Consider the following 25,557-nt stretch of genomic DNA (forward strand, 5'->3'; position numbering starts at 1 on the left):
ATCACTCTTCAAGCACGGTTTCTGCCAGGAGCACAGAACTCCTTAGCAGATGTATTGAGCAGACAAATTGTGGATCCCCACGAATGGAAATTGGATCCTCACGTATTCCAACAGTTGACAGTGGCTTGGGGAACTCCAGACATAGATCTGTTCGCTTCTCCACTAAATTTTCAGCTGCCAAAATTTTGCACAAAGATGTTTCATCCAAAAGCTTGGAAAGTGGATGCTCTATCCTTCAGTTGGAACAACCTTCATGTCTATGCTTTCCCTCCTCTGCCTCTCCTTCCCAGGGTACTCTTGAAAGTCAGGCAGGACAAGCCTTGTATGATTCTAATAGCACCAGATTGGCCACGACAGCACTGGTATCCTCTGCTGAGGAGTTTAGTTCAGGAGCCTCCTTGGCCTTTGCCACCGATTCCTCACCTGATGTCCCAGTCAAACAATCATTTTCTCAATGTCAGGGTACAGTCCCTGCATCTAACAGCCTGGCGTATTCTGTTTTAGACCCTGGGGGGTCTCAGCTTCCTCAACAGGTTTTGAATGTCATTTTGGAAGCCAGACGGCCTAGTACTAGAAAAGTTTATGCTGATAAATGGAGGAGATTTTTTCTTTGGAGCACAGCAAAGAGCCTTGATGTCTCAGTGCCTAATTTGAGTTTTACACTACAGTACCTTACTGAATTACTAGACAAGGGTTTGTCTTTTTCCTCCGTGAAAGTTCATGCTGCAGCCATTTCTGCTCACTATGATTGTGACCCTCCTTTATTTTCTCACCCTTTGTTTAAACAATTTCTTAGAGGGGCAAAACATAAGACCCCCACGAGAGCTCCTACTCCTTCCTGGGATCTCAATTTTGTGTTGGAAAAGCTTACTTTACCTCCTTTTGAACCTGCAGCTACGTCTGAGTTGAAGTTTTTGTCTTGGAAGACTGCTTTTTTGTTGGCCATTACGTCTGCTAGGAGGGTATCTGAATTACAGGCTCTCATGGCAGTTGAACCCTTCCTGATATTCCATAAGGATAGGGTGTCCTTGCGTACTAACCCTACTTTTATGCCTAAAGTTATTTCTAATGTGGCCTTAAACCAGTCTATTCATTTGCCTACTTTTTATGCTGATCCCCAAAATAAAGGGGAAAAAGTTTTGCATTCTTTGGATATTCACAGGCAGTTGCGCTATTATTTGAGCAGAACTAAAGAGTTCAGGCAGACTCAACAGTTATTTATTTCTTTTGCTTTGGGTTCACAAGGGAAAGCTGTTTCAAAGCAAACTATTTCTAAGTGGATTGGCCATTGTATTGCTTTTTGTTGTTCTCATCATGGAAAGGATGTTCCTGCTGGGATCAGACCTCATTCCACTAGGGCTACTGCCACATCTACTGCCTTTTTAAGGGGGGTAGCTACTAAGGATATTTTGGAGGCAGCTACTTGGAGTTCAGTGCACACTTTTACTAAACATTACCATCTCCCTCTTTATTCCAAGTCTAGGGCTGGGTTTGCCACTGCAGTCTTACAGGGCATGTTAGCAGCTCCTAATGCTATTTAGTTTGCCAGCCTCCCTTTACCTTTGCTTTGGGATTCTACCCACAGGTTATGACTGCAGCAATGTGAGACGAAGAACATAGTACAGTTTTGTACCTACCATAAATGTAGATGTTCGAGGATCCACATTGCTGCAGTCCAATTTTCCCTCCCTCCTTCCCCCCTATAGTTTGGGGTTGCTGTGTTTCTTTTGGGATAATTATTATTTTCTCTATGTTGGTTGTTGGGTATTTTCTATTTTGGCTATGGACTTTCCTTTTTAGGCCTTCTGACATCTGGGGCAAGAAAGACTGAGGATATGGCGTTGGTCATGCGCTTAAGTACTACTGCATACTGACGTCAGCTCTGAGCGACCATGACCGACGCCAGCCTAACACTTTGGTATTCGTGCCGACCGAGGACAGCGGACTACCCACAGGTTATGACTGCAGCAATGTGGATCCTCGAACATCTACATTTATGGTAGGTACAAAACTGTACTTTTTTAGTCCCTTTAGTCTTGTACACAAGTCAGGAGGGCGGCCACAGTGGTGCAGTGGTTAGCATTGCTGCCTCACAGCAAGAGGTTCTCCAGTTCGATCCTCGGCTGGGGTGCCTTCTGTGCGGAGTCTGCATGTCCTCCCTGTGGTCGCGTGGGTTTCCTCCGGGTGCTCCGGTTTCCTCCCACATCCCAAAGACATGCTGCAGGTGGATTGGACACTCTAAATTGCCCCTAGGTGTGCGTGTGAGTGTGCCTTCTGTGGAAGGTTGGGCGCCGGGCTGGCAACTCGACACCGTAAAACTCCACTGCCATTCACTGTGCGGACAAGGTGATCCGCTGTGGCGACCCCTAACCGGGAAAAAGCCGAAAGAAGAAGAAGAAGTCTTGTACACAAGTCAGGCATATTTTTATCAACCAGAGGAGAAGTTGTGAATAGCACTTAATAAATAGCTGAAGGATTTTATCTGGGAGTGGAAGACAGCAAGAGTCAAGTGGGATAAGATGATTCTTCCAAAAGAACAAGGCATATTGGGATTACCAGATTTGAAGGGATATTTCAGAGCTCCATAGTTAAGGCTCCTATATGTAGCACAAGCAGAAACCTATAATTCAAAGTGGAAGGGGATGTTGATGAAACAGAGGGGAAACTCAAGAAACGAGAGACTGGGAGTTTGGATGCAGATCCCTACGGAGAATAACAATAACCATATAGAATATTATATTCTTAAAGTAGCAGAACGTATTCTAAGGACTATGCCAACACGGGAATGGAGAAAGGCAATTCTGACGATAGGGATGACTGCAATTAGGGATGTAGACAGTTGGCAAGAGGGGGCTGGAATTTATTGGAGAAAATTAGCAAAAGAACCAAGTTATTGGGAGCAAGTAATTGGAGAGGGAAAGGTAAGAGAATGGAAAGATGCCAAGAATTTATTTGGACTACAGGCTAGAGATTACCTTCCCTATCAAGGACTGATATCAGAGTATAGGCAAAAAGAAATAAATAAGGGGTTCTTTAGCAAAAGACCAGCACTGGTAGAGTTTTTAGCAGAATCTAGAACAGAAGCTACTGTTAAAAAAGAAATAGTTAGTAGAGCATACAAAATATTGCATGGTAAGTATAAGAATCAATCACAGGAGGTTAGAAAGGATTGGGAATAGAGCAGTTCCCAAAGAAACAGTGTGGGGATATATGTATGTCTCCCAAATATGCAACAAAGTCTAGAAGATTTTGGATCTTTGCTTAGAGGTGTTTGCATAGGTTTTTTTATACCCCAAGTAGACTCCAAAGAATTTTTCCTCAGGTAAACAACAAATATTGGAGGTGTAATGGGGAGAAAGAGGTAAATGGGAACATATCTTCTGGGAGTATATTTTAAAGATTTTTCTGCAGAGTGCTCTGTCAGAGATATTGGTAAGCAAATTGGTGTAACTAAGGAAATGTTTTTTTTTTTTGAGCTATGATACAGAATCGGAATTATCTCCAGATAGTAAGGCCTTGCTGAGTCTAATTGTGGTGGCTGCTAAAAAAAACAGTTACTAGAAAATGGAAATCAAAGTCTAAACCAACTTTACTAGAAGTATTGAATATAGTAACAGAGATGAAACAACTGGAAATGGGATCTTTAGAAAATGGTAGGAGCAAATTACTTAGAAAAAATGGGAATTGTAGGAACAGTACATGCAGAGGAGGAACAAGGTTTAAAAGAAGGCAGGATATGAATGAGATGTAATGCTTGACTGACAATAACATCGATTACAAGTGATGTATAATGTTTGCAACTGAAGTTATGTCAATATGGTTTGTTTTCATTTATGTAAATGTATGATTTCCTATGTCATATGTGATAATTTAATACATTTTGGAGTCCCAGAAACTTTAGTGCAAGCTCTGTAGAAAGACCCAGTGACTCAAGTACAAAAAGTGAACATCTCAAAGAGGGGATCCCAGTAGGAGTAGGTGTGCATCTCGGTTCATCCTTGAGCCCATCCTGTTCATACTGGTAAAACAAGTGAGAGAGGTCAGATCAATAAAGCTGCTGTATGCAGACCTTGTGGCACTACAAGCTGTCTCTGTAGAGGAACTGCAGCAAACAACAGAAGACTGCATTGCAAAACAAAATGCACATGGAATGAAACTGATTACAGACAAGAAAGATGACATGGCAAAAAGAGAGAAAAATTAGAAGATTAAAATTGGGAGCGAAGGGAAATGGTGGAAGAGGTGAATAACATCAGATATCTGGAAGGGGTGGTTAAGGAGAAGTGAAATCTTAATGAGGGGGTCAAAGCTGGAATCAGAGGTGCTGCAGCCAGTTTCCACAAAGTGTCAGGGATAGTGTGCAATAGAATACCAGAAGTTAGATGAACAAAACCGTGGTGCAGTCAGTGCTTCTGTATGGTATAGAAGTCCGTATAATGAAGGCAGAGCAGCCTAGGAATTTTTGTATGATGATGAAGTGCCTCAGAACGGTGGCAGGATGCACACTGTATTTCAAATGAAGACAAAAGTCAAAGTTGCGCTAATTGTAGAGGAAGCCAACAAGAAAAGATTGCAGTGGCTCAGTAACAACTGCAGGAAAGCAGAAGATGATTTGATGAAGAAGAAGAATTGTTAGAGATGGGGAAAAGGCAAGAAGAAGATGGGATGGTCAGCCAAGAGAATGGATTGCCTGACAGGAGAAATGTGACAGTCCGGCATAAGTGTCTAGGAAGGTGGGAGGGCAGCAGTGAATCGAGAGAGGTGGCCAGCAGCTGACACAACACCCCAATTTCATGTAGATATGTAGGAAAAAGGGGGTTAATGATGACTGATTACGACTATAAAGAACTTGTGTCTGTATGATGAGAAGGGTAACTTGAATATGTTTATATGGTCATTGCATCAAAAACAGTGATGTGCAGAAGACGTAAAGCAGTTTTTCCCTGGGTGAAGGGGAAAAAAAGGAAGCTGCTGTTTAACAAGAATCTGTGATTTAGAGAAACTGGGAAGTGGGCAGACTAGACAGGACAGCTGTCATAATTTGCTGTCAAAATTTTAATTCTGATTTTGTTCTTTGACGCTTAAAGGATTTTTGTCACTTAATGCTTTTTTATAAAAAGTAAGAGTACAGTATTAAGCTATTGCCAGTTCCTTACTTCTCAGTTTAACATTTAGGCCATGCATTAACAACAAATTCTTTGTTCTACAGGAGGTTCGTAAAGTGAATGAAAGCGTAAAGTACAATCATCCCTTGAGGAAGTATGTCGATACCATATTAAAAAAGGTAATCCTGGAGAATATCATATAGATATTAATATGCTTGCCTAGTCTATTTGATCATGCTTGTCTGCTGTAAGGGTGTTGTGGTGCAGTGTTTTGGAAAGGTCTATCTCAGTCCAACAAAGTTCAAGGAACATTTGGTCATTTAGATATATGGTATTCAGAATTTTATATAATACAAGTAGCAAGACAAATGTACATCATAAAACACCAAAAAAGGGAAAAAAATAATCTTTGAATGGTCATATCTCTTCAGTGATTCTCAGTGTGTGGTACACCTGGAACCTTGATCAAAGCTATCTAATTTCTTAGGCTGTACCCACTGAACTACAGCCATTTGGTGTATGGATCATGCAGAAAAAATAAAAGTCAAGTATAACTGTCCATTGAGAGTATCAGAGTACAGTTTCAAATCACATATATCCATCAGAAACACTAATTCAACATAATTTCCTTGTCACCAGCACTGGCATTTATTTATTAATTTATTTGTAAACTGGATTCTTTTATGTAAACTAAATTCTTGAGCTGAACTTTACAGACCAGTTTCAGTTCAGGCCATTAAGGACAGCAAACAGGCATCACATTTAAATAGAAAGGTGAAGAGGCACAAAAAGGAATAGCACCATATATTTGAAGGATACAGAGCAGAAGACTGGAAAATAAGCACTTTTCATAGTAGTTCAGAAATGTGCAGCAGAACTAACAAAAGCAGGAAGTAAATGTATTTTTGTAAGGCAGTCAAACCACTGAAGTGCTAAAGTAACATTAATATATGAAACATAAGCAGTAATGGATGAGTTGTTGCTACTTCCATGGAAGAATTTTATAAAAGGGCAGCTAATGCATCCATATTTGTTGTCTGGCTTTTTTTACTTGTTGAATTGCTGTGTCTTGTGTCATATGTTCACCCTTTTACATTGCATTAGTGAAGTCTTCCTTAGCATGAGTGGCACAGTGATGCAATGTTTAGCATTACTGCTTCAGAGTACTTAGATTTCTAGTTTGCTTCCCAGTTTGGATATGTTCTGTGTTTCTGTGTGAATTTATACAATATTCATCACGTTTCACTGTTGCAATAATAATTCTTGGAACTACAGAAGACCCAGTGTCTCTTCCAGAATTCCAGAACTTAGGACTTTATTTCTAGGCTGGGTGCATTTATTAGAGTCTGGATATCAGGTCATTACTAATATAAGAGGATATCCATGCTGTCATCTTTCTTGCAGCAGTTTGCTAAAGATATGTGCATGTATTAAAACATGGATTGTTATTTTTTTTTTCTTTAGCTTTTGTTAACTGGGTTAGTCTCCACTAGGCTAGTGCCCTGTCTTCAGGAGAGACTTGAGGTGGTCTTTGTGCTACTCCGGGAAGTTTGGTCAGGGTACTGGGGAATCTTTCTTTCCTCTTTCAATAGGTGCTGTGGAATCTGGCATATAGGACCTTGATTTAACATCTCATCTGAAGGATGACACACACTGGAGTCATTGTGTCAGGAGTCATGTCATTGTTCCTTTGTACTCGGCCCTCATCAAACCAGTTGTTGAGTACAGAGGTCCAAATAGAGAGATGAAAGGGGTCTAAATGGAGAGAGAAATCAGCAAGCAAAGGAGAGTAGTATTACTGGAACTGAATTCATCCTCAAGTCTTGGTGAGTACCTTCATGAGGTGGACTCTGTTTTTCACAAAAATCTCACCAAGACAACACTGATAAATAGACTGCATTTTATATAGCATATATCATAGAGAGAAGTAGGTTAAAAAATAAAAAAGATAGTTGGTTGCACAAGACCCAGGATAAAAAGTGTCCAGTACTGGTACTCACACTAGTACAAGGACCGGAAAAAATGAGTGTAGAATTCTCAAGACACGGAAACATTCCTACAATAGGGCTAGGCCAGTCCCAGGGGGAGGAGGATAGCCCTCCTGTTGTAGAAGGAAGTAGTAGTCCACAAAAATCACAAAAATTAATAGGCCAAAAAGAGCTATAAAGACAATATAGTGGACTGTTGAGGATTTGTTTGTGTCTTTCGGCTTTTCCCGGTTAGGGGTCGCCACAGCGGAACTCCGGTCTGCTAATGATTGTTAGTGGATTTTTACGTACCGGGTTACCAGCCCTGACGCACAACCTTCAACGAAGGTACGCCCCATTCATGTATGCCTCCACACAGAAGACGCTCTAGCTGAGAATCGAACGGGACAACGTCTTGCTATGAGGTGACAACGCTACCGCAGCACCACCACCGCAGCGAGCCAATTCACAACGTGGTACGTCTTCCACTAAAAATGTTGCTAGTGGTAAACCAAGAAGAGATGACAATACAAGGGACACAAACAAGGATTTTAACTTTGGAGCATGGACTGAAAAGCAGTTCCATTTTCAGCAAGGTACTGTAGACTCCAATTTTAACAGAAACATTGAGAATAACTTTAACTTGTTTAGAGACCAGTTATATATGCTTAAAAACAACCAGTTGGAGATAACCTGTATGCATTCATATAAGTAGTCTAACAGGGTTCCCAAAGGTCTTCGTTTATTTAAATTTCCTAACTGTGTGCACCCAGGGACTGAATTGTTTGACAAGTTATGTGACATTTTTAACAATGCGGTTATAGAAATGTTGAAACTAATAATTGTGGAGTACCAATCCAAGGCTGAACTCTTATTGAAGGAGCTGACCGCACTTAACCAAAATGTTACTAATGATGTGAATTTTGGAAGTGTTAAAAGAAGCTATGACAATGTTTTTTATGAGGTTGACCAACACTGTTTAAAAGTTTTAAATAGGAAAATTAAGAAACTTGACAGGGATATGCACGAATACCAGGAAGGTTTAGCCTACCCTATTTACAGAAATGGTGGTTGGAGAAATAACTATGACACTGTGTTTGTGGAAGGGGACAACATGGTGGAATGTAGCAATAAGGGTGTTAGGGTTGACAATGAACCACCCAGGAGGAGTGAAAGAATTGCTGAGAGGGGCAGGAAACAATCCTACCAGGATTTTCAACACCCTCCCAACAGGGGAGTGAGGGGGATGGGACATCAGAAACAAGGGTGGAATCGTATACAGAAATAGAACCACTTAATGTTTTATCATTAACAATGGATGTGGTCCCTACCAAGAAAATTATTTTCAGAAAAGATAATTTTACAATTTACAACTTTACTGATTGCTTGCTCACAGATGAGCATTTTACTTTATTTTCAAAAGGTTTTACCTTTGTCCCATGTAGTCCCTTTGACACCACTAACACATTGATAGATTTTAAATTGTTCATTAGGCAGCTAAACCTTTCAATATTTTTTAAGGGTCAACCCAGTACCCATTCAGATCTCACCAGAACTAGCACCTTTAACTCCCCCACACACCCATCTCTTAAGATATTTGAGGAAATGGTAGAGAGAGAAATTAGAACAGCTGGTAAAAACCAGAAAAACAAGTGCCCATTGAACCTCAGTATCGAAGAATTCCAGTTGATTGAGAATTTAAAGCAGGAAAAATGCCGGGTTATGAAACCTGACAAAGGAGGGTGTGGTGCTAATGTACCAGTTAGATTACGATTTCATCCTACAGGGAATGTTGCAGGATGTTGAACAATATGAACTGGTGTCCCTTAATGAAATTAATTTAGCTTATGCCAAAATTAGTTATTATTTATACGACCACCTCTTGCAAGGCACTATTAATGAGCAGCTATACAACTATTTTCATGTTATGAAGCCAAGGGTACCAATAATATTTGGTATTCCGAAAACACATAAAGGCCTAGCCCCTCTAAGATTTAGGCCCATTGTTTCTGGGGCAGGCAGTATTACGGAGCCCTTAGCAAAATTTATAGATCATATAGCCAAAAGAGTCTTAACACCAATTACACATATTTGCAAAGACTCCTAGCATTTCTTAAAAGTTATTAACCGACAGATGTTTAGTCCAGAGCTATACATGGTAACCATTGATATTATAGACTTATTTCCAAGTATCCCTCACATAGTAGGACTTGAATGGTTTAGGCAAACCCTTACGCTTGATGGCACGTTGGCTAGCAACGTCATCAATTTAGTGGTGGACTTAATGGACACAGTTTTGACAAACAATTTTATTTACTTTAATGGAGAGTTTTTTCGCCAAAAGAAAGGCGTGGCGATGGGAGCATGCTGTGCTTCGCTATACGCCAATTGTGTACTCTACCATTGGGAGCAGGAATTTGTGTTCAATACACCATGGAAAAAGTTCATTACACATTATACCAGATATTTAGATGATATTTGCCTACTATGGAATGGTTCTATTAATGACCTGAATGGGTTTTTGGAACACATCAATGGATGTACTGATTTTCTTAGATTCACTCACAACATCGACCAGGATGTTTTACATTATTTGGATGTAACATTAATTAAGGACTACGCAAACAGCTGTTTTCATTCCAAACTTTTTAGGAAGACTACCTTTTCTAACGCTGCACCTTCATTTTTAGAAGGGCACCCTTTTTACCAGAAAAAAGGGATAGTTAAGGGCCAAATGATTAGAGCCTTGAGAATGTGTAGCACTTTTGAATATTTTTTGGAGGAAGCCAACACACTCTGTGGCTTATTTATAGAAAAAAGATACTTTACTAATCGAGTCAACTCGATTGATGGATTGGCCCAGGAAGTCACTGATAACAGGGAATCTAGGTATTACCCTTTATTAGGTGCCGGGATAGCCGGTACGGAGTTGGTGATAGACAACAACACCTCCAAATTTAAGAATAGTTTTGCATATACATGTTCTTCAGACTCTCAGGTAATAGAACAGGTCATCTTAAAGTATTGGCCCATTATTTCAGTGAATGAAGATATAAAACATCTCATTCCTTCAGTGCCAGGTTTTGTTAGAAAAAGAGGAATGAATTTGAAAGAATTTTTTGAGAAAAATAAGGCTGTTAAGAATGAGTCCAGTAGAATGAAGAAGGGTACCCATAGATGTGGTTCATGTAACCAATGTGCCTTCATGTTGAATAAAGATGTTATTTCTATCCCTTCCAGAAATTTTAGATACAAGTTTAAACAATACGTTAATTGTGCCACCAAAGGAGTGGTATACCTGGGAATCTGCCTACATTGTCACAGTTTTTATGTAGGCAAGACAGAAAGGCTTTTTAGAAAAAGAGTCTATGAACATCAATATGATATTAGTAAGGGTAAAATGACCAATGCCTTTTTTAAGCATTCACAACTATGTGAAAATATGCAAATTAAGTTTATAATTCTAGAACAAGTGACAACCCGACCCACGGGGAGGGAACTGGGAAACTAGGTTGGAGTACCGGGAACTGTTTTAGCAGCTTAGACTGGATGCAATTAGACCACCGGGCATGAATGACGCCTTGAATATAAACAGTGTGCTCAAATTAAGAAGGGCATGATTATAACAGGGGTTCTTGTAGACTGCTTAAATTTCCCCATTAAACACACTGGTATTGGATGTACTTGCAGTTCAGCCTAATGCCTTCAGTTTGGTTACCATGTGCTGTATTGGTAATGAAGATGTCACATTTATTTACTTTCATGGTTTAGTTTAATAATTATTATTGTCATGTTCATTACCATTTATTTTATTATTTTTTATGTGTTTTTACATGTGTTGTAATATATTATATATTTTCACTCTTGGTATTACTGAATTTAAAGTTGAGTTTGATTCTTGGATTGGAATATATATTTAACATTTAAGGAAAGTTTATACACACTGTATTTTTAAGAAACTGATTAGGGATGATTCACATGGGGGGGTATGTCATGTGATATTGCATTTAGTATTTAACATGGCTGACTACACAACAGATTTTTTAACCTTGATGAAGCTCGGTAATAACCGAGCGAAAGCGCTTGGTTTATTGTTTGCTGCTGTTTGGTGTGATTCAGATTACGTACCAATAAATGTGCTGTTCTTAACTTACTGCTTCTAACCACATTTTTTGGAGATTTGGGTACTGTGGCCGTGGATTTTGGTGATTCTTGGTCTTGTGTTCACATTTTTTGACCACCACCGCAGCGTTAGAGGAAAGAAAAATACTTGCTCAAGAAAAACTGTCAGAAGCTTCAAATAAAAATACAACAAATGTATGAAAAACATTATGTAGAGCACCTTGGGCTGTTTGGAAAACAAAGCAACTGCAGAAGTGCAAAAAAATGTAAATAAAACCTAGAGATTTTTGAAAGATATAAAAAATAAATATGGACATGGGAAAGAAAGAGAGTTCTGATGTGGTACAATAGTTATGCAAAGGAGAAAGCCAAATGAATCAATGCAAAATAGGCAAGCCTGAAAGGCATTCCAAAAGAAATACAGGCAAAGGCATCCAGATATGGAAAATTTCACAATACAAAAAATAAGATCACAAAGAGGGAAGGTAGAACAGAAGATCAGTAAAGTAGAAGTTAAAAAAATTAGAAGTTGAACTTATGGAATACCTGCGAAGTGAAGGATGTAGTGTAGAAAGTCGAACACAGGTTATATGACAGCATGATGGAACAACAAGTCCCCCGAGTAAGGAGAAACAGGAGAGTAGGAAACATCTGAAGAAATATAAAGATATTTAATGTGGTGCGATATTTATACAAAGGAGAAAGCAGTACTAATCAATGCAAAAAGAGCAGCACCAAAGATATTATAAGAGAAGTATAGGCAAAGGCATCCAGATATGGAACATTTTACAATTCAAAAGATAAGAAAACAAAGAGGAAAAGTAGAAAAGAGGATTAGTAATGGATAAATTAAAGAAATAGAAACTGAGGTTATGGATTACCTGCAAAGTGAAGGATTTAGTGTAGAAAATCTAACTGATAACATCACAGCAGGATAGAATAATGGATTCCCAAATTAAGGAGAAACCAGTAGAGTGGGAAACATCTGATCAGTTCCCATATGAAGATACATTGGAGCTTTCAGTAGGAAACCAATACAAAAGTTCAGTTGAAGTTGGAAACTGTGGCAACTCTGGCACAGCCAATGTTGTGGAGTGATAGGTCAGTGAGTTCTCATATGAAAGATTAATGGATGACACAGGATGAAATTGAAGAGAATGTCACACAGGAAGATGCTGTGGAACTTTCTATAATGTGCCCCCCCTAGAAGAAAATTATCTAGAGAAGAATTGCTTGATTTAATAGAGAGACAGTTATATTAAAATTGATGAAGGAAATAGACTACAGAAAGTCAGCAAAACCCCAAAAGTTAGAAATTTGATAAAACAAATGAACACAGTAATTAGGATTGTTCATAGAGATTCATGCAATATAATGGAAGTAAACAGGATATATTACTGTGCAGCTGAATTAATAACCGATAAAGTCTTACCACAAAAAACACTGGCTAGTAAGGGAGAGGAAGGGGAGAAGTCAAATGCCATCATGGATAGACTACAAATAAGCGTTTGACGGTATCCCATATTCATGGATAGAAGAATGCTTAAAATGTATAAAATACACCCTACACTGATTGATTGCATTACAGTGACACTGAAACAGTGGCAAACTGCTTTACAGTTAAGCCGTGATAAAGGACAAGTTATTATTCCAATGATAAAAATTCCCAGAAAACAATAAAGTATAAAGACTTCTTATCTTCTGGTTTTGGATGATTTAAATCTGTATAGTTTGTCAGATGAGGAACTGAAAGCACAACTGCAAGTGGTCAAAACTTTTTTAGATGATATAAGAATGTCATTTGGTCTTGATAAATGTGCAAAAGCAACCTTTAAAGCAGGAAACAGCACCAAGAAAACATCAGTTTGGGACAGGAATGTGGTAAAAAAGAACTTGAGCAAGAGGGAGTGTATAAATAATTTGGGAAGTGATAAAGGATCAACAATAAAACATGAACAAATGCAAATAAAACTCAGTAAGGAATATTTTAGAAGACCAAAAGTAACCCTGAAAACAGTGTTGACATCTAGGAACAAAGTCCAAGCTATAAACCGATTTCCTTTTCTTGCCCTAACTTACAGTTTTAGAGAGATTGACTGGTCCCAAAAGGTGCTGGATAGTTTGAACAGGAAAACAAGAAGGATACTTCATGCTCATCAAATGATTTATAAAAAATTAATGTATACCAAGACTGTGCATTCCCTATTTTGAAGGAGGTATGGGCCTCCTCAAAATTGATTACATGTATAGATCTGCAATTGCAGTACTACATACATATCTGCTGACCTCACAAGACTCAAACATAGTGAAAGTTTTGAAACAGGAAGAGAATAAGTCTAGGAATGGCAGAATGACTGTATAATGAAGTCATAATAATGTGGCAAGCCTGTTCAAACATTGTAATATTGAAATAGCTAAAAAACACTGGAACCTTGAGCCAGAAAGCATTATTGAAAATGATAAAGTTTATATCACATGGTGTCAACTTTTACCAACAGTTCAAAAATAGTTGCAAGAAAACCAGATATAGTAATCCATGAAAAAAAGACAAAAGCAGCATTGATCACTGAAATTGCTACACCCAGTGATTACAGTCTCTTATGTACAGAGACACAAAGTCATAAAATACCAGGATTTGCAGGCAGAAGTGAGGGAAGTGTGAAGGATACCCAGACAGTTCCAACAGTAGTAGAAGCAACGGGTCTTATAAAAAAGAAATTTACGATCATACTTATAGGTTCATAGGTGTTTACTAGGCTAATGTCTTTTTAAGCCTAGCCATACATCCCAAATCTCTGACAAGTTCCGATACCCTTGATAAGTATAAGCAGGGGCCTGGGAGATGAACCATTTATGAGTTGCCTGTGTCCATTAGAGAAATAGGTGCCAAAGCAAGGATGAATTTCCTGTTCCCCTTCCAGTTGTCCAGGTTGCACTTGACTTGAGCTAGGGAGGAACTCTGGCTTCACTTGGATGGAGAGCCTGTTCCATAGACAAGGTAATCTCTGGGATACATACCTGTCTTTCCAGCAGGTCCTGTTTATATCACAGGCAAGGTTTAAGTCTTTAGAATGGGTAGTTCTGGTGTTGTTTGTTTTTTTGGATACGCAGGAGGTCCATCAGAGTGGATCTGACAATGCCCTGTATGCCAGACATAGATCTCTCCTCAAAAGCCTGTAGGAAACAGAATACAGGAGACATTTTACTTACACTCTGTATTCTTTTAGTAAGGAACCTCTGTGGACGTTCCAGTTGTTGGATATGCCTGGTTAAGTACATACCAAAGGGGACATTGTACTCAGTGATAGGTCTGATGAATGCTGAATGCAGTGGGACAATGACTTGCTTGGACTTAGATGCCATACCTTTGTTTATAAGTTGCGCAACATACAATGATTTCCTCATTACTGTAGACGTGATGGTCAAAGGCTATTTGTGTGTGTCCCTAAGTCCCTGACTACTGGGTCAACTCTAAGGGGTGTGTTGTCAATATGGTAATATCCTTTGGGAAGTCATCCATCCCTGGTAAATATTATACATTTCTTGGCATTTAGTTTTAGTCCATGGCTCTGACACCAGTTGTTTGTTTGTCTGTGCCAGCCCCTCCTAGAGAACATTTCAGTCAGTGTGGGATTCAATGACAGCTCCTAGTTTGCAATCATCTGCAAATTTAGTCAGAGACCACTGACATTGGCCTTGACTTCTTAGAAGTAAATGCTAAAAAGGAGTGGTCCAAGGACTGATCTCTTTGTTCTCTTTGTAGAGATGGACTACCAATTCTGACTTCCTGGGTCCTGTCCTTGGGCCAGTTGGCTATCCACCGGGTGACATATGAGTTTGTACCTAACCTCTTGAATTTGTCAACAGTGCCCAAGGGTGGTATTGTGCCACATGCCTTGGCTAGGTCAAGGTAGACAGTGTGAATGATTTTTCCCTCATCCATTGCTTTGGTTACCTTCTCAAAGAAGTCCACCAGGTTGAGTAGGCATGATCTGACCTTGACGAAGCCAAAATGGGTTGGGTCTACTGTCTGGAGTTTACTACATCTCTGTTGATCATTTCCATGATAATTATTTCCATGACTTTACATATAAGACTAGTGAGACTTATGGGGTCTGTAGTTTCCAGGGTCTGTAGATGGCCCACCTTTGTGCAGAGGGATGACTTTTGCTGTTTTCTATTCATGAGGCAGAAAGGCTGTTTGGAGGCTACAGGTAAATAGCAATTCCAGAGGCCCTGATAGGCCATGTCTCATGCTATTTAGAAGGCATTGTGGGATATTGTCTGGGCACATTGATCCAATGTTCTTGGTCTTAGAGCATTAAGCACCTGTTCCCTAGTGATAGTAGGGGGAGTTATATATATGATGGTATTTCTTGAGGGAAGATTGAGAAGGAGAGAGAGGTAAAGTTGGAGCTGAATTTATCAGCCAGGAGGTTTGTTATGTATTCTGGTTCAGTATAGGTGGCTCCATTTATAATGAGCTCTTTACACAATTGTGTATTGGCTTTGAGGTTGCGGACAACCTAAGAATGCTTTGTGGTTGCCCTTGGCCTGAGAGGCCAAACTTACCTCAAATTTGACTTCGGTAGATTTTGTTTGTCCTCTGAGTTGTTTGTTCAGTTTGATGAGAGTGCTTTTATCCTAGATGCTGCACCTCCTAATTTTTGCCATGATTTTCTTCCTTCTGTTATACAACCTATTGATTTTTTGATTCCACCAGTGTATCTTGTTTTTTGAATTAGTTCTGTACTTTCTGGTGGGTACAACTGCCACTATACAGCTGTTAACATACTTGTACAGGGTTTCTGTGAACAGTTCTGCATAGGCAGCAGTGTTCTCAGGATTTATGGGGCTTGAAATTTTGCCAAGTTATCACTTAGTAGCAGGAGGTTAGCCTTAGAGTAGTTCCTAAATATTCCAGGTTTAGCTGGTGGTCCAGGTTTTATTTTTACTTCAAAGGAGACCATTTTGTGGTCTGACCTTACCAGGGAAGACATTACAGTATGGGGTGTGCAGCACTCTCCCATATTAGTGAGGACCAGATCCAGTATGGTTGCAACCCTAGTTGGTGTACTGACTTTCTGGTCCAGGGAGTTTGTTTATAAAATTCAGGAATCTCTGTGCCTGTATGTTTGGTGTCATACAGGATTCCCAGTTAATAGTGGGGTAGTCAAGTCACCCATGAATATGGTATTAGGTTGGATGGTTAGTGTTTCTAATAAGTATAAATACATGGTATGGGATTCCTGGGTTATAGAGAGGGACCTATTGCTTGCAAAGAAAGTGGTATTGGATATTGCCTATGGTGATCTGAACGTGGAGCAGCTCAAGTGCATTGTCCGGTTTGACCAGCCTTGAAGTATATTTATTTTTGATGTACATAGAGACACCTCCACCTTTAGTCCCTGCCTGTAAAATAGCTGGTCTAAATGTGTGGAAGGTATTATAACCTTGCACTGTTGGTGTGCTTTCTGTGGCTTTAAACCATGTCTCAGTGACTGCACAGATGTCAGCATTCTCTAGGGTGAAGAGACCTTCTAGGTAGTGGAGTTTTTTTGTTTAGACTCCTAGCATCGAGCAGTAATACACTTATTTATTTATTTATTTAACATTTGTTTACCAGAAAGTCCAACTTGTAACGAAGCCAATTTTCAGAGGCAGCCCAGGGAGAAACGCTCCAGACGCATGTCTTTGTAAAGTGGAAGGAAACCTGAGCACCTGGAGGAAACCCACGTGAACGCACGGAGGACATGTAGACTGTACACAGAAGGCACCCCAGCCAAGAATCGAACCAGAGAACCTCTTGCTGTGAGGCAGCAATGCAACTGCTGCACCACTGCGCCATTCAGCATCTTTAGATTTTTTGGTTTTGATTTGCTATGTCAGAAATTAGATATGCTACCAGTATATGAGATTCCATACAAATTGCATAAGTAGTAGATACTGGCCATGTTGCAGCTGCTGCCAAGAGCTATTCTGACCAACATCAAAGACTGAAACATTACAAAATTTCATGAACTTTAAGTTGTACTTTGACTTATGAATGGGGGCTACTCCATCATGGTATTAGAAACCCAAAAGACTTGGAGAAATTAAAAAAAAAAAAAAAAAAAACAGTGCCCCATTGATATGTATCTGAACATACTCATGCAACAACTGGAGTTCCACGGAGCTTCCTCACAAAAAGAATACAGGGCATAAACAGCATGCCCTGTGTAGACCACCTTAAAGCCTTATCCCTGTACTCTGTCTCTTACAGACTTATGAGAGGTGATCTGTGTCTGGCCTACAAAACATCCTCTGATCCCGATCTGATGAACATGTTGTACATCCGAAAAACAAATAATACTAGAATTACGTGATCTAGTGACCCATACCTCATCTACAGCATAAATAGGACATGATGGAGGTGCAGGTATATGTCTCGGAGACTACTCCTTGTCTGGAACAGGTTTCCCATCCATATGAAGCAGAGGTGTCCTAACTGAAATCACTGTTAGAGTATTCATCACAGATGGGTTTTTATCACTGACGTCTGGCTGGGGTACCAAAGCTTGACCTTCCCAAGGGTTTACGTCCAACGTGTGACTTTAACTTTTGTACGTCAGGACTTATACACTAGATGCCTTTTTTCCCTAGGCCGGAACACTACCATAGATCCTGTTCCATTTGTCAGTCATTCGTACCTAAGACCCTCAGATAAAGACTATCCTCAATTGATATCTTGTTTGAAACTCAGCGATTGTAATGCCTAGCACAGTCTACGATGGGGACTGTTAGCCTCCTGATGTTGCACCTCCCGTAAGAAGAAACTCATAGACCCTGAGATGATTCCCAATCCAACTTCTTTGAGTCCACCGTACCTGCTAAGGTAGTTGAAACCACAATATGTGGATTACCTTTCCAGGGCCCACTACTGAGACCACATTGGTGGCCAGTATGACCCCCGAGGCCTTGCAGACTGAGGATGTCTTGCTGGAACTGCGTCTTGTCATCTCAGAGGGCCTACATGTATTCTCTTAGATTCTTGTATGGGAGGAGGTTCCTGGTATACTTATTGAAATGAGGCAAGGTTCCAAACCTCCAAGGCTTGTGCAGGTGGATGTTGCCCCTAAAAAGAAAAAGCAAAAAAACTAAACATCTGATGTCCCTACACCATCCAGAGAAAAAGAATGGATGCATGTCTCCCAAGGCTTATTTAAAGCTATCGTGGCACTGAAGCCTCCTTCTTTTGTGACCCAGCTGTCTTAAGTTACACCATAAAAGCATGCTTTGGATTCTTCCTCCTCTGAAGAAGACCCTGAACTAGATTTTGGTCATTCTCTGAATTATTCTTCACAACTCAACTCTCCTGAACAAGTCTTTTCAGATGAAGGGGACTTCCTTTCCCCTGACTCTCCTTTGAAAGATACCAACAAAACACTGATACCTGCATGAATAACAAGTGCACGGCTGTACTTCATAAACCAAACAGCAACAAAAAGGCCAACACTACAGTGTAGCCTTCCAACAAAGAGTTTATTGTTCCATCATTCCTCCATGAGAAAATACCCCAGTGGGGTCATACCGGTTTTGGCAAATGCCTTCTTCAGTGACCACACCACAAAAATAATGCATTAAGAATGCTAATTGCATGCATTCATTTATACTAAATATTACAACACCCTCAAGTGGATAACATTATTAAATAATTAATATATGACAAAATATCTATATGTGACAAAAATACAGTGAAAGATATATATATATATATATATGTATATATATATATATATATGTATATATATATATATATATATATATATATATGTATATATATATATATATATATATGTGTGTGTATATAGTCATCTGTTGCAAAATAATTTAAGATTGGTCATTCAACCCAGGTGAAAATAAAGCTCCCAATTTGACAATCCACATTTTTTCTTTTTTAGTTGATAACTCATGCAGTGCATGGACATATAGATTTGCAAGGACTCATGGCACATTTTGGATATTATGAATAGCAACAAGTATTCAAATGATAGTTTATTCCTTACAATTGATATAAAGGATCTTTTTACATGTATACCTCATCAAGAAGGGTTGGAAGCTGTTAGTGTATTCTTGCAAAAACAAGGGGTATTACAAACAAAGATTAATTTGTATATCAATCTGTTTGAAATGATACTAAAGAACAATTTTATTCAGTTTAAGAATAAATATTTCTTACAACAGGTTGGAGTAGCGATGGGGTCACCATGCAGTACCAATTTTGCTAACATCGTAATGGCAGTCTGGGAAGAGCAGTACATTTTTAATAGCCCTTTTGCACAATACATCCAGGTCTATTTAAGATATTTGGATGATATCTTTATTTTGTGGCAAGGAGACCATGGTGTCTTAAGCAGGTTTATGGAGTACATCAGTAATACAACAACATATTTGCAATTCACACATGAGATTGGAGAAAAGACCATCAAATATTTGGATGTCAATTTAAATAAGGACATAGCTAATAAAAGGTATATAGCCAAAGTTTATAGAAAGCCAACTTATTCAAATTAATTTCTACATTTCACCAGTGCTCATACAATTGGCAACAAGAAGGCAGTGGTTAAGGGACAATTTGTAAGGGCAGCCAAGATGGTGACTTTAGATCTGGATTTTGAAATTGAATGTGACAACTTAATATTTATGTTTTCAAAAAGAGGCTATCCTATTGGTATGTTGTGTGAACTGTATAAAGAAGTTAAAAACAAGAGGTATAATGGGTATTTTTTACCTATATGAGGGCATAATAAGGAACAACTACCCAATAATGGAAAAAAAAAGCTGTAGATACCATGGTAATGTTTATAACACCATACAATATACATTTTCACGTAGTTAAGATATACAGGAAGATGTGCAGATAAGGGGTAAACTGGAGCAAGGTTTCAAAATGACAGCAAGAAAAGGAACCACTTTAAAAACACTGCTGGAAAGGAATAAGTCAAGTAATACAGTTAGAGTACACCAAGGGAGTGTGAGTAAGTGTGGTAGGTGCAATTATTGCAGGTACATTCAAGAAGGCCATTCTATTATAATAAAAGGAAAAACATATTATAAAAGGGAAATATAATTGCAACTCTAAAGGGCTGGTGTATATAGCTTTATGCCAACAATGTCAGGCTTATTATATATGTGGAACAACTTGTATCCTTAAAGAATGGATATACGAGCATGCATATGCAATAAGGAAGCAAAATGTCAGTAATGCACTTGCTAGGCATGTACATGAATGCATGGACCATGAATTTATGTTTTCAGTGTTGCAACAAGTTAAAAGTCTGAAAGAGGTGACTCTTGGGAGCTTCTGTTGGACAAAGCAGAATTAAGTTGGCAGTTGAATTTGTTTTCTTATGCATGGCCAGGACTGAATGATATATGCAACATTAGCACTATATTAAAATTGAAAGCACTAAATAGATGATAAATATTTTAATATATATTTTATAATAATATGATATGGATCTGTAGCTTGTTCAGGTTTATTAGTTATGATTTTCTACTGCGGTGGTGGTGCTGCGGTAACGTTGTCACCTCACAGTTAGACGTTGCCCGTTCGATTCTCAGTTAGAGCGTCTTCTGTGTGGCGACATGCGTGAATGGGCGTTCCTTTGTTGAAGGTTGTGCGTTAGGCCCGGCAAGCCAGCATGTAAAAATCTACTGCCAATCATTAGTGGACCGGAGTTCCGCTGTGGCGACCCCTAACCGGGAAAAGCCGAAAGACACAACAGTGTATAATAATGTAATGTGCATTAAAATTTATGTATTTAAATTTATATATATTTTTATTAGCAATTTTATGACGTGTAAGCATGTATTCTGTGATATCATTATTTTTTGGTGCCTTTTTTAGTATTTAAACAATGATTGTTGTGTTGTGTAATTGTCTGTTCATATTGTAGCATCATCCTTCGTAAAGGTAGAATGGTGTTCAAGGCACATACCAGCCTGTGACACATAGTGCGAGAGCTCCATAATGTTTCTCGTCATATAATCTGGACCAGGTCATTTACACCTACATAGACAATGACTGAATCATACTGATACCTGTGATGCAATAACATGAGTGCATGTATGGCCCCTGATAGGCAACTGTTAGTTTCTCCTTGTTCAGCCTGGTAAGTGGGAAAATTCGTATGTCAAAGAATGGAGTACCCTATGACTACTGTCCTGGCTAGTGTATTGGCTTGCCTTATGGGATTTGTACTTAAGGCTTCATTAGGTGTGACAGTATTTGCAGTGTTAGATGTTGTTTCTGTTGAGTGCTTTAAGGTTTGCTGAAGATGATTTTTGCAGGTGGAATGTCTGGACGGTCTTTGGGGTTTTGGAAGATTGCAATTAAGTGCCTCAGCATAAGTAGGTCTACATGTGGGGTGAGTACTATGTGTAGTGGGTTTAGCGTGTATGATTTACTTTCAGGTTGTTATATGTGTTTGGACATGAGGTTTGCCTCCAGAGAAATTGTGCTTATACATCTCTTGCACACTGTATTTGTTTCTATTAGGATTAAATGGCTATCAGTGGACATTAGACAACTGTTATATTGTCTCATTATACCCATATCCACCAAACTGGATGTGGAGAAATTAGGAAAGTGCATATAGGTTCATAGGTAGGTTACTAGGCTATTGGCCCTAGGGCCTATATAAGCCTAGCCAAAAAGGTACCCTGGTTTTCTCCACCCAAGAAAACTATTGTCCTGTGCCCCTGTTGAGCAGAGCCACAGAAGTGATCCCCGGGGTGAATTTCCTATCTCCCATTCAATCATCAAGATTTTTCTTGAAGAGTGCTAATGAGGAGCTTTGTTTGATATAGATAGGTAGTTTGTTCCAGAGTATGGGAAGTCTCTGGGATAGGAATCTGTCCCTCCAGCATGTTATGTTTATTGTGGTGACAAGGTTTAGGTGCCTAGAGCATGTAGCTCTGAGGGATTGGGATTTCTTTAAGTGGAGCATGTCCAACAGCTCTGGGTTTGACATAGCTTTGATGTCAGTCCTTTATTGGGTGAGCTAGAAGGGTATGGTGCATGAGAGGTTAATAGTGTACTGTTAAATAGTACTTTCGGGTCTAGAGACTAAGATAGGTTATAGATTACTAAATTCAAGAGGCAGTGCTCCTCAACATGCACATTGTTGCTCTGTGCTACTCAACGCACAAAGTAGTTGCTCTACACTCACTGGGTTACTGGTACAATTTCAGAGGTGGTTTTATAGGGAAAATCTGGTTTCTAGGAGTCTGTGTCTATACAGAGCACTACTAACCACTGCTGCATGATGGACAGTGGCACAAAAACTCTCCAAATTTATCTAGGCACTTAAAACACAGGAAACTGGCTTCTAAGTCCTCTGCCCAATAAAACAACTACACTTACAGCTTTCGTATGCGTTTCCCAACTCAGATAGACCAGGCCACCCATGTAAAAACACAAAAGATTGCTTGGGAGTGAAATGCTACCACAAAATAACTTAAACTATCTGGACAAGGTGATTTGAAGTGTTAGAGGCATTTAAAATTATTTAAAGTGCAAAATCAACACATAAAAAAAAGCATTAGCACTCTAAAACTGTTACCTGAAGTACAAAATAATAAAGTAAGTCTAATACCTACCAAAGATGGAGCAGGATTAATTCAGGACTCTCTCAGAGTGTGGCAAGGGTGTCAGTCAGATGGAAGATCTGGGAAAATAAGCAGGAGACAATCTGTGGTAAAGGAACTTTACTTGAGAGCAATACTTATTTGCTGGGTAGGAACTCAGTGTTATGGAGCTATTTAAAACAACAGGTGGGAAAAATACTTAAACAGCTTACATAACAGTCAGTGGTAATAAAGGTGGGGGACGGAGGGGACTTTGGAAGTCAGATTACCATAAGGAGCAGATGTTAGAGACACAGCCTTTTACAACCACAACAGGAAAAAGGTGGGTGGGTTAGGCTGATGTAGCTAGGAACCAATCGTCTAGGTACAGGAACACTAGTATCCTTATTAAATTGCAAGTGGGCTCAACAATTGACATGTACTTGGTGAACACAGAGAGGATCAAATGGCAAATCTCTGAACTGGTAATGACTGGGGCCTTATGTGAAAGTGCAATAATCCCCTAAACTCCTTTGTAATCTTTATGTAGAGGTAGGCATCTTAGAAGTCTATGGAGCACATCCAGTCATTTGCCCTGAGGCAAAGCAAAATCACAGACACTATGACCATTCTGAACTGGGTCTTTTTTACACACAGAAGTTGGCCACAGTGATCCAGAATTCACATGAGGTCCTTGCTTTTCTTTGAAATTAAGAAGAATCTTGAATTGACTCCTGACCATTTCTTGTCTGGTGGGGCCTCCTGGATGGCTCTTTTTTGAAGGACAGAGGACACCTCTGAAGAACAACTTGCAATTGGTGGGGTGAAACATTTGGGAATGGTTGTTTCTGAGGTGGAGGCCTTTTGTATGGTACAGCCTCTGGATATGGTATCTCACATTCAGCTGTCCAAGCAATTGGGTAATGATACAACTGCATCCAGAAATGGACAGTTGGGCAAGCCTTCACAGGTATTGATTTGGCCTTCCTGAGAAGGACGGTCTATACCTCTGTTTTTGTGAAACCCTTCTAACCTCATGGTTGGCGTCCACTAAAGGAGCCACCTCTGTTATGCCCATTCCTACAGGAGGAGGAAGAGTTGAAGTGCTGACACTGGGATTTGCAAAATCACAGCAGTTTGGAACCCTTCTGATTCCTGTTAAAAGATCTTTGAGGATTCTCAAAATTGACTACCATGACAGGCAGTCTTCCCACCTTGCTTGCACCTTGTTAGCTTCTTCTTAACTACTGGTCCAAAAAGAGAAGAACCATCACAGGAGGTACTGGTAAAGATGGCAGACTGTCTGTGAAATTGCACAGTTGGAGCCCAGCCTGGCATCTGAGATTTACACCAGTGCCTGCTGCTCTGTCTGCCCCATCATCTGCATTATGAAACAGATAGACAAAGATTAGTAATGTTAAGCATGTTAATCAGAGTGGTCTTATGCTGTTTAGTAGATTCCTGAGTCATTGCTTAATCCAAAGTATCCACATCTAGTTTATCTAAATCCCTTGGGATTCTGTTCATATGGGTCAAATAGTTTATCTCTCTCAAGACAAAGGTACTTGAGGCAGAGACATGCTTTTCCATTGAATCAATTATTCTGGAGTTTTTGTTTGACTCACCTTAAAGTTCTTTCTCTATGAAACAATCATACAGTCAACCAGAGGTCCTTTAGACCAAAACTGCCTCTCCTTAGGGGACGCAAGACATTGTCTGGCTTTGAGAAATGGCTTCTGCAGGGTCATGTTCCTGACATTCCCTCCTGGTGATCAAATCTATCAGACAGTCTGCTGGAAGGACCACTCAAGAGTTAGAAGGAGCAGAGCAACAGTGCAGAGAAGGACATTTACTGTTATGGTAAGACTTTACACAACTGTACTAAGTCCTTCCATATCACTGTTGCAGTATTCTTTACCAAAGGGAGAGTACAAAAGCTCAAAAGGAAACTTGGGAGGAGGATGGCCCAGAAGAGCTTTCAAGAAACTCATACAGGATAGCTATGGCAATGCCAGCTCTTGCTTTGGAAACAACAACCAGTGTATAATGCTTAGTGAAAGTATGATCAAAGGTTCAATTAGCAGCCTCAAGGATGGAACTGGAATCCAATTCTTTGAAAAAAAGCACCATAGGAAGCCACAGCCCTGGTAAAATGAGCTTTTACAGAGGCAGAAAGACATTTTCCATGAATGCAGTAACAAAAAGAAATGGCCTTAGAGATCCATGAGGATATGGTTTACTTAGGAACAGCCACACTCAGAGATCTATGATGAAAGGAAATAAAAAAAATTGTTCAGACTTGTGAATGGTCTTAGTTTTATCTAAATAATGTCTGAGTTGTCAGTGCAAATCTAAATGTGAAGAACCTTCTTACTAGAGACTGTGGAGAAGGAAAAAAAAGGCAGATTAATAGACTGATTATGAGACAATTCATTAACCACCTTGGGCATACAAGAAGGATTAGTATGAAAAGACACCCTGTCCCTGTGAAAAAACAAAAAAGGAGGCACAGCCATAAGAGTCTGGAGTTCAGAGATGCTCTTAGCTGAAGTAAGGGCCAAAAGAGGAATAGTCTGCGTACAGTGTTGTAAGGAAGCTGAAGCTGCAACCTCAAAGGGAGCCTGAGTTAAGTTTTCAAGTACAAAACTGAAGTCACAGGAAGGTGGAATAGGCCTCCTGTGAGGCCTTATATAAAGGACACTTCTAAACCTAAAGGCCAGAGAAGGAGGAGGAGTTAATGACAGACCAGCAGA

General features: G+C 39.5%; 1 protein-coding gene across 1 annotated transcript in view; it reads left to right on the top strand.

Annotated features, from left to right (window-relative positions):
* Positions 1-25,557, top strand: part of LMBRD2 (LMBR1 domain containing 2) — a 1,695,734-nt gene that overhangs the window by 712,392 nt on the left and 957,785 nt on the right. Inside the window, exon 7 of the mRNA XM_044069969.1 lies at positions 5,210-5,284. Within this exon, the coding sequence (XP_043925904.1) occupies positions 5,210-5,284 (75 nt within the window). The remainder of the gene's footprint in view (positions 1-5,209; positions 5,285-25,557) is intronic.

Source organism: Protopterus annectens, chromosome 1.part0 (assembly GCF_019279795.1).
Source record: "Protopterus annectens isolate FY-2018-M chromosome 1.part0, PAN1.0, whole genome shotgun sequence".
NCBI lineage: Eukaryota > Metazoa > Chordata > Ceratodontiformes > Protopteridae > Protopterus > Protopterus annectens.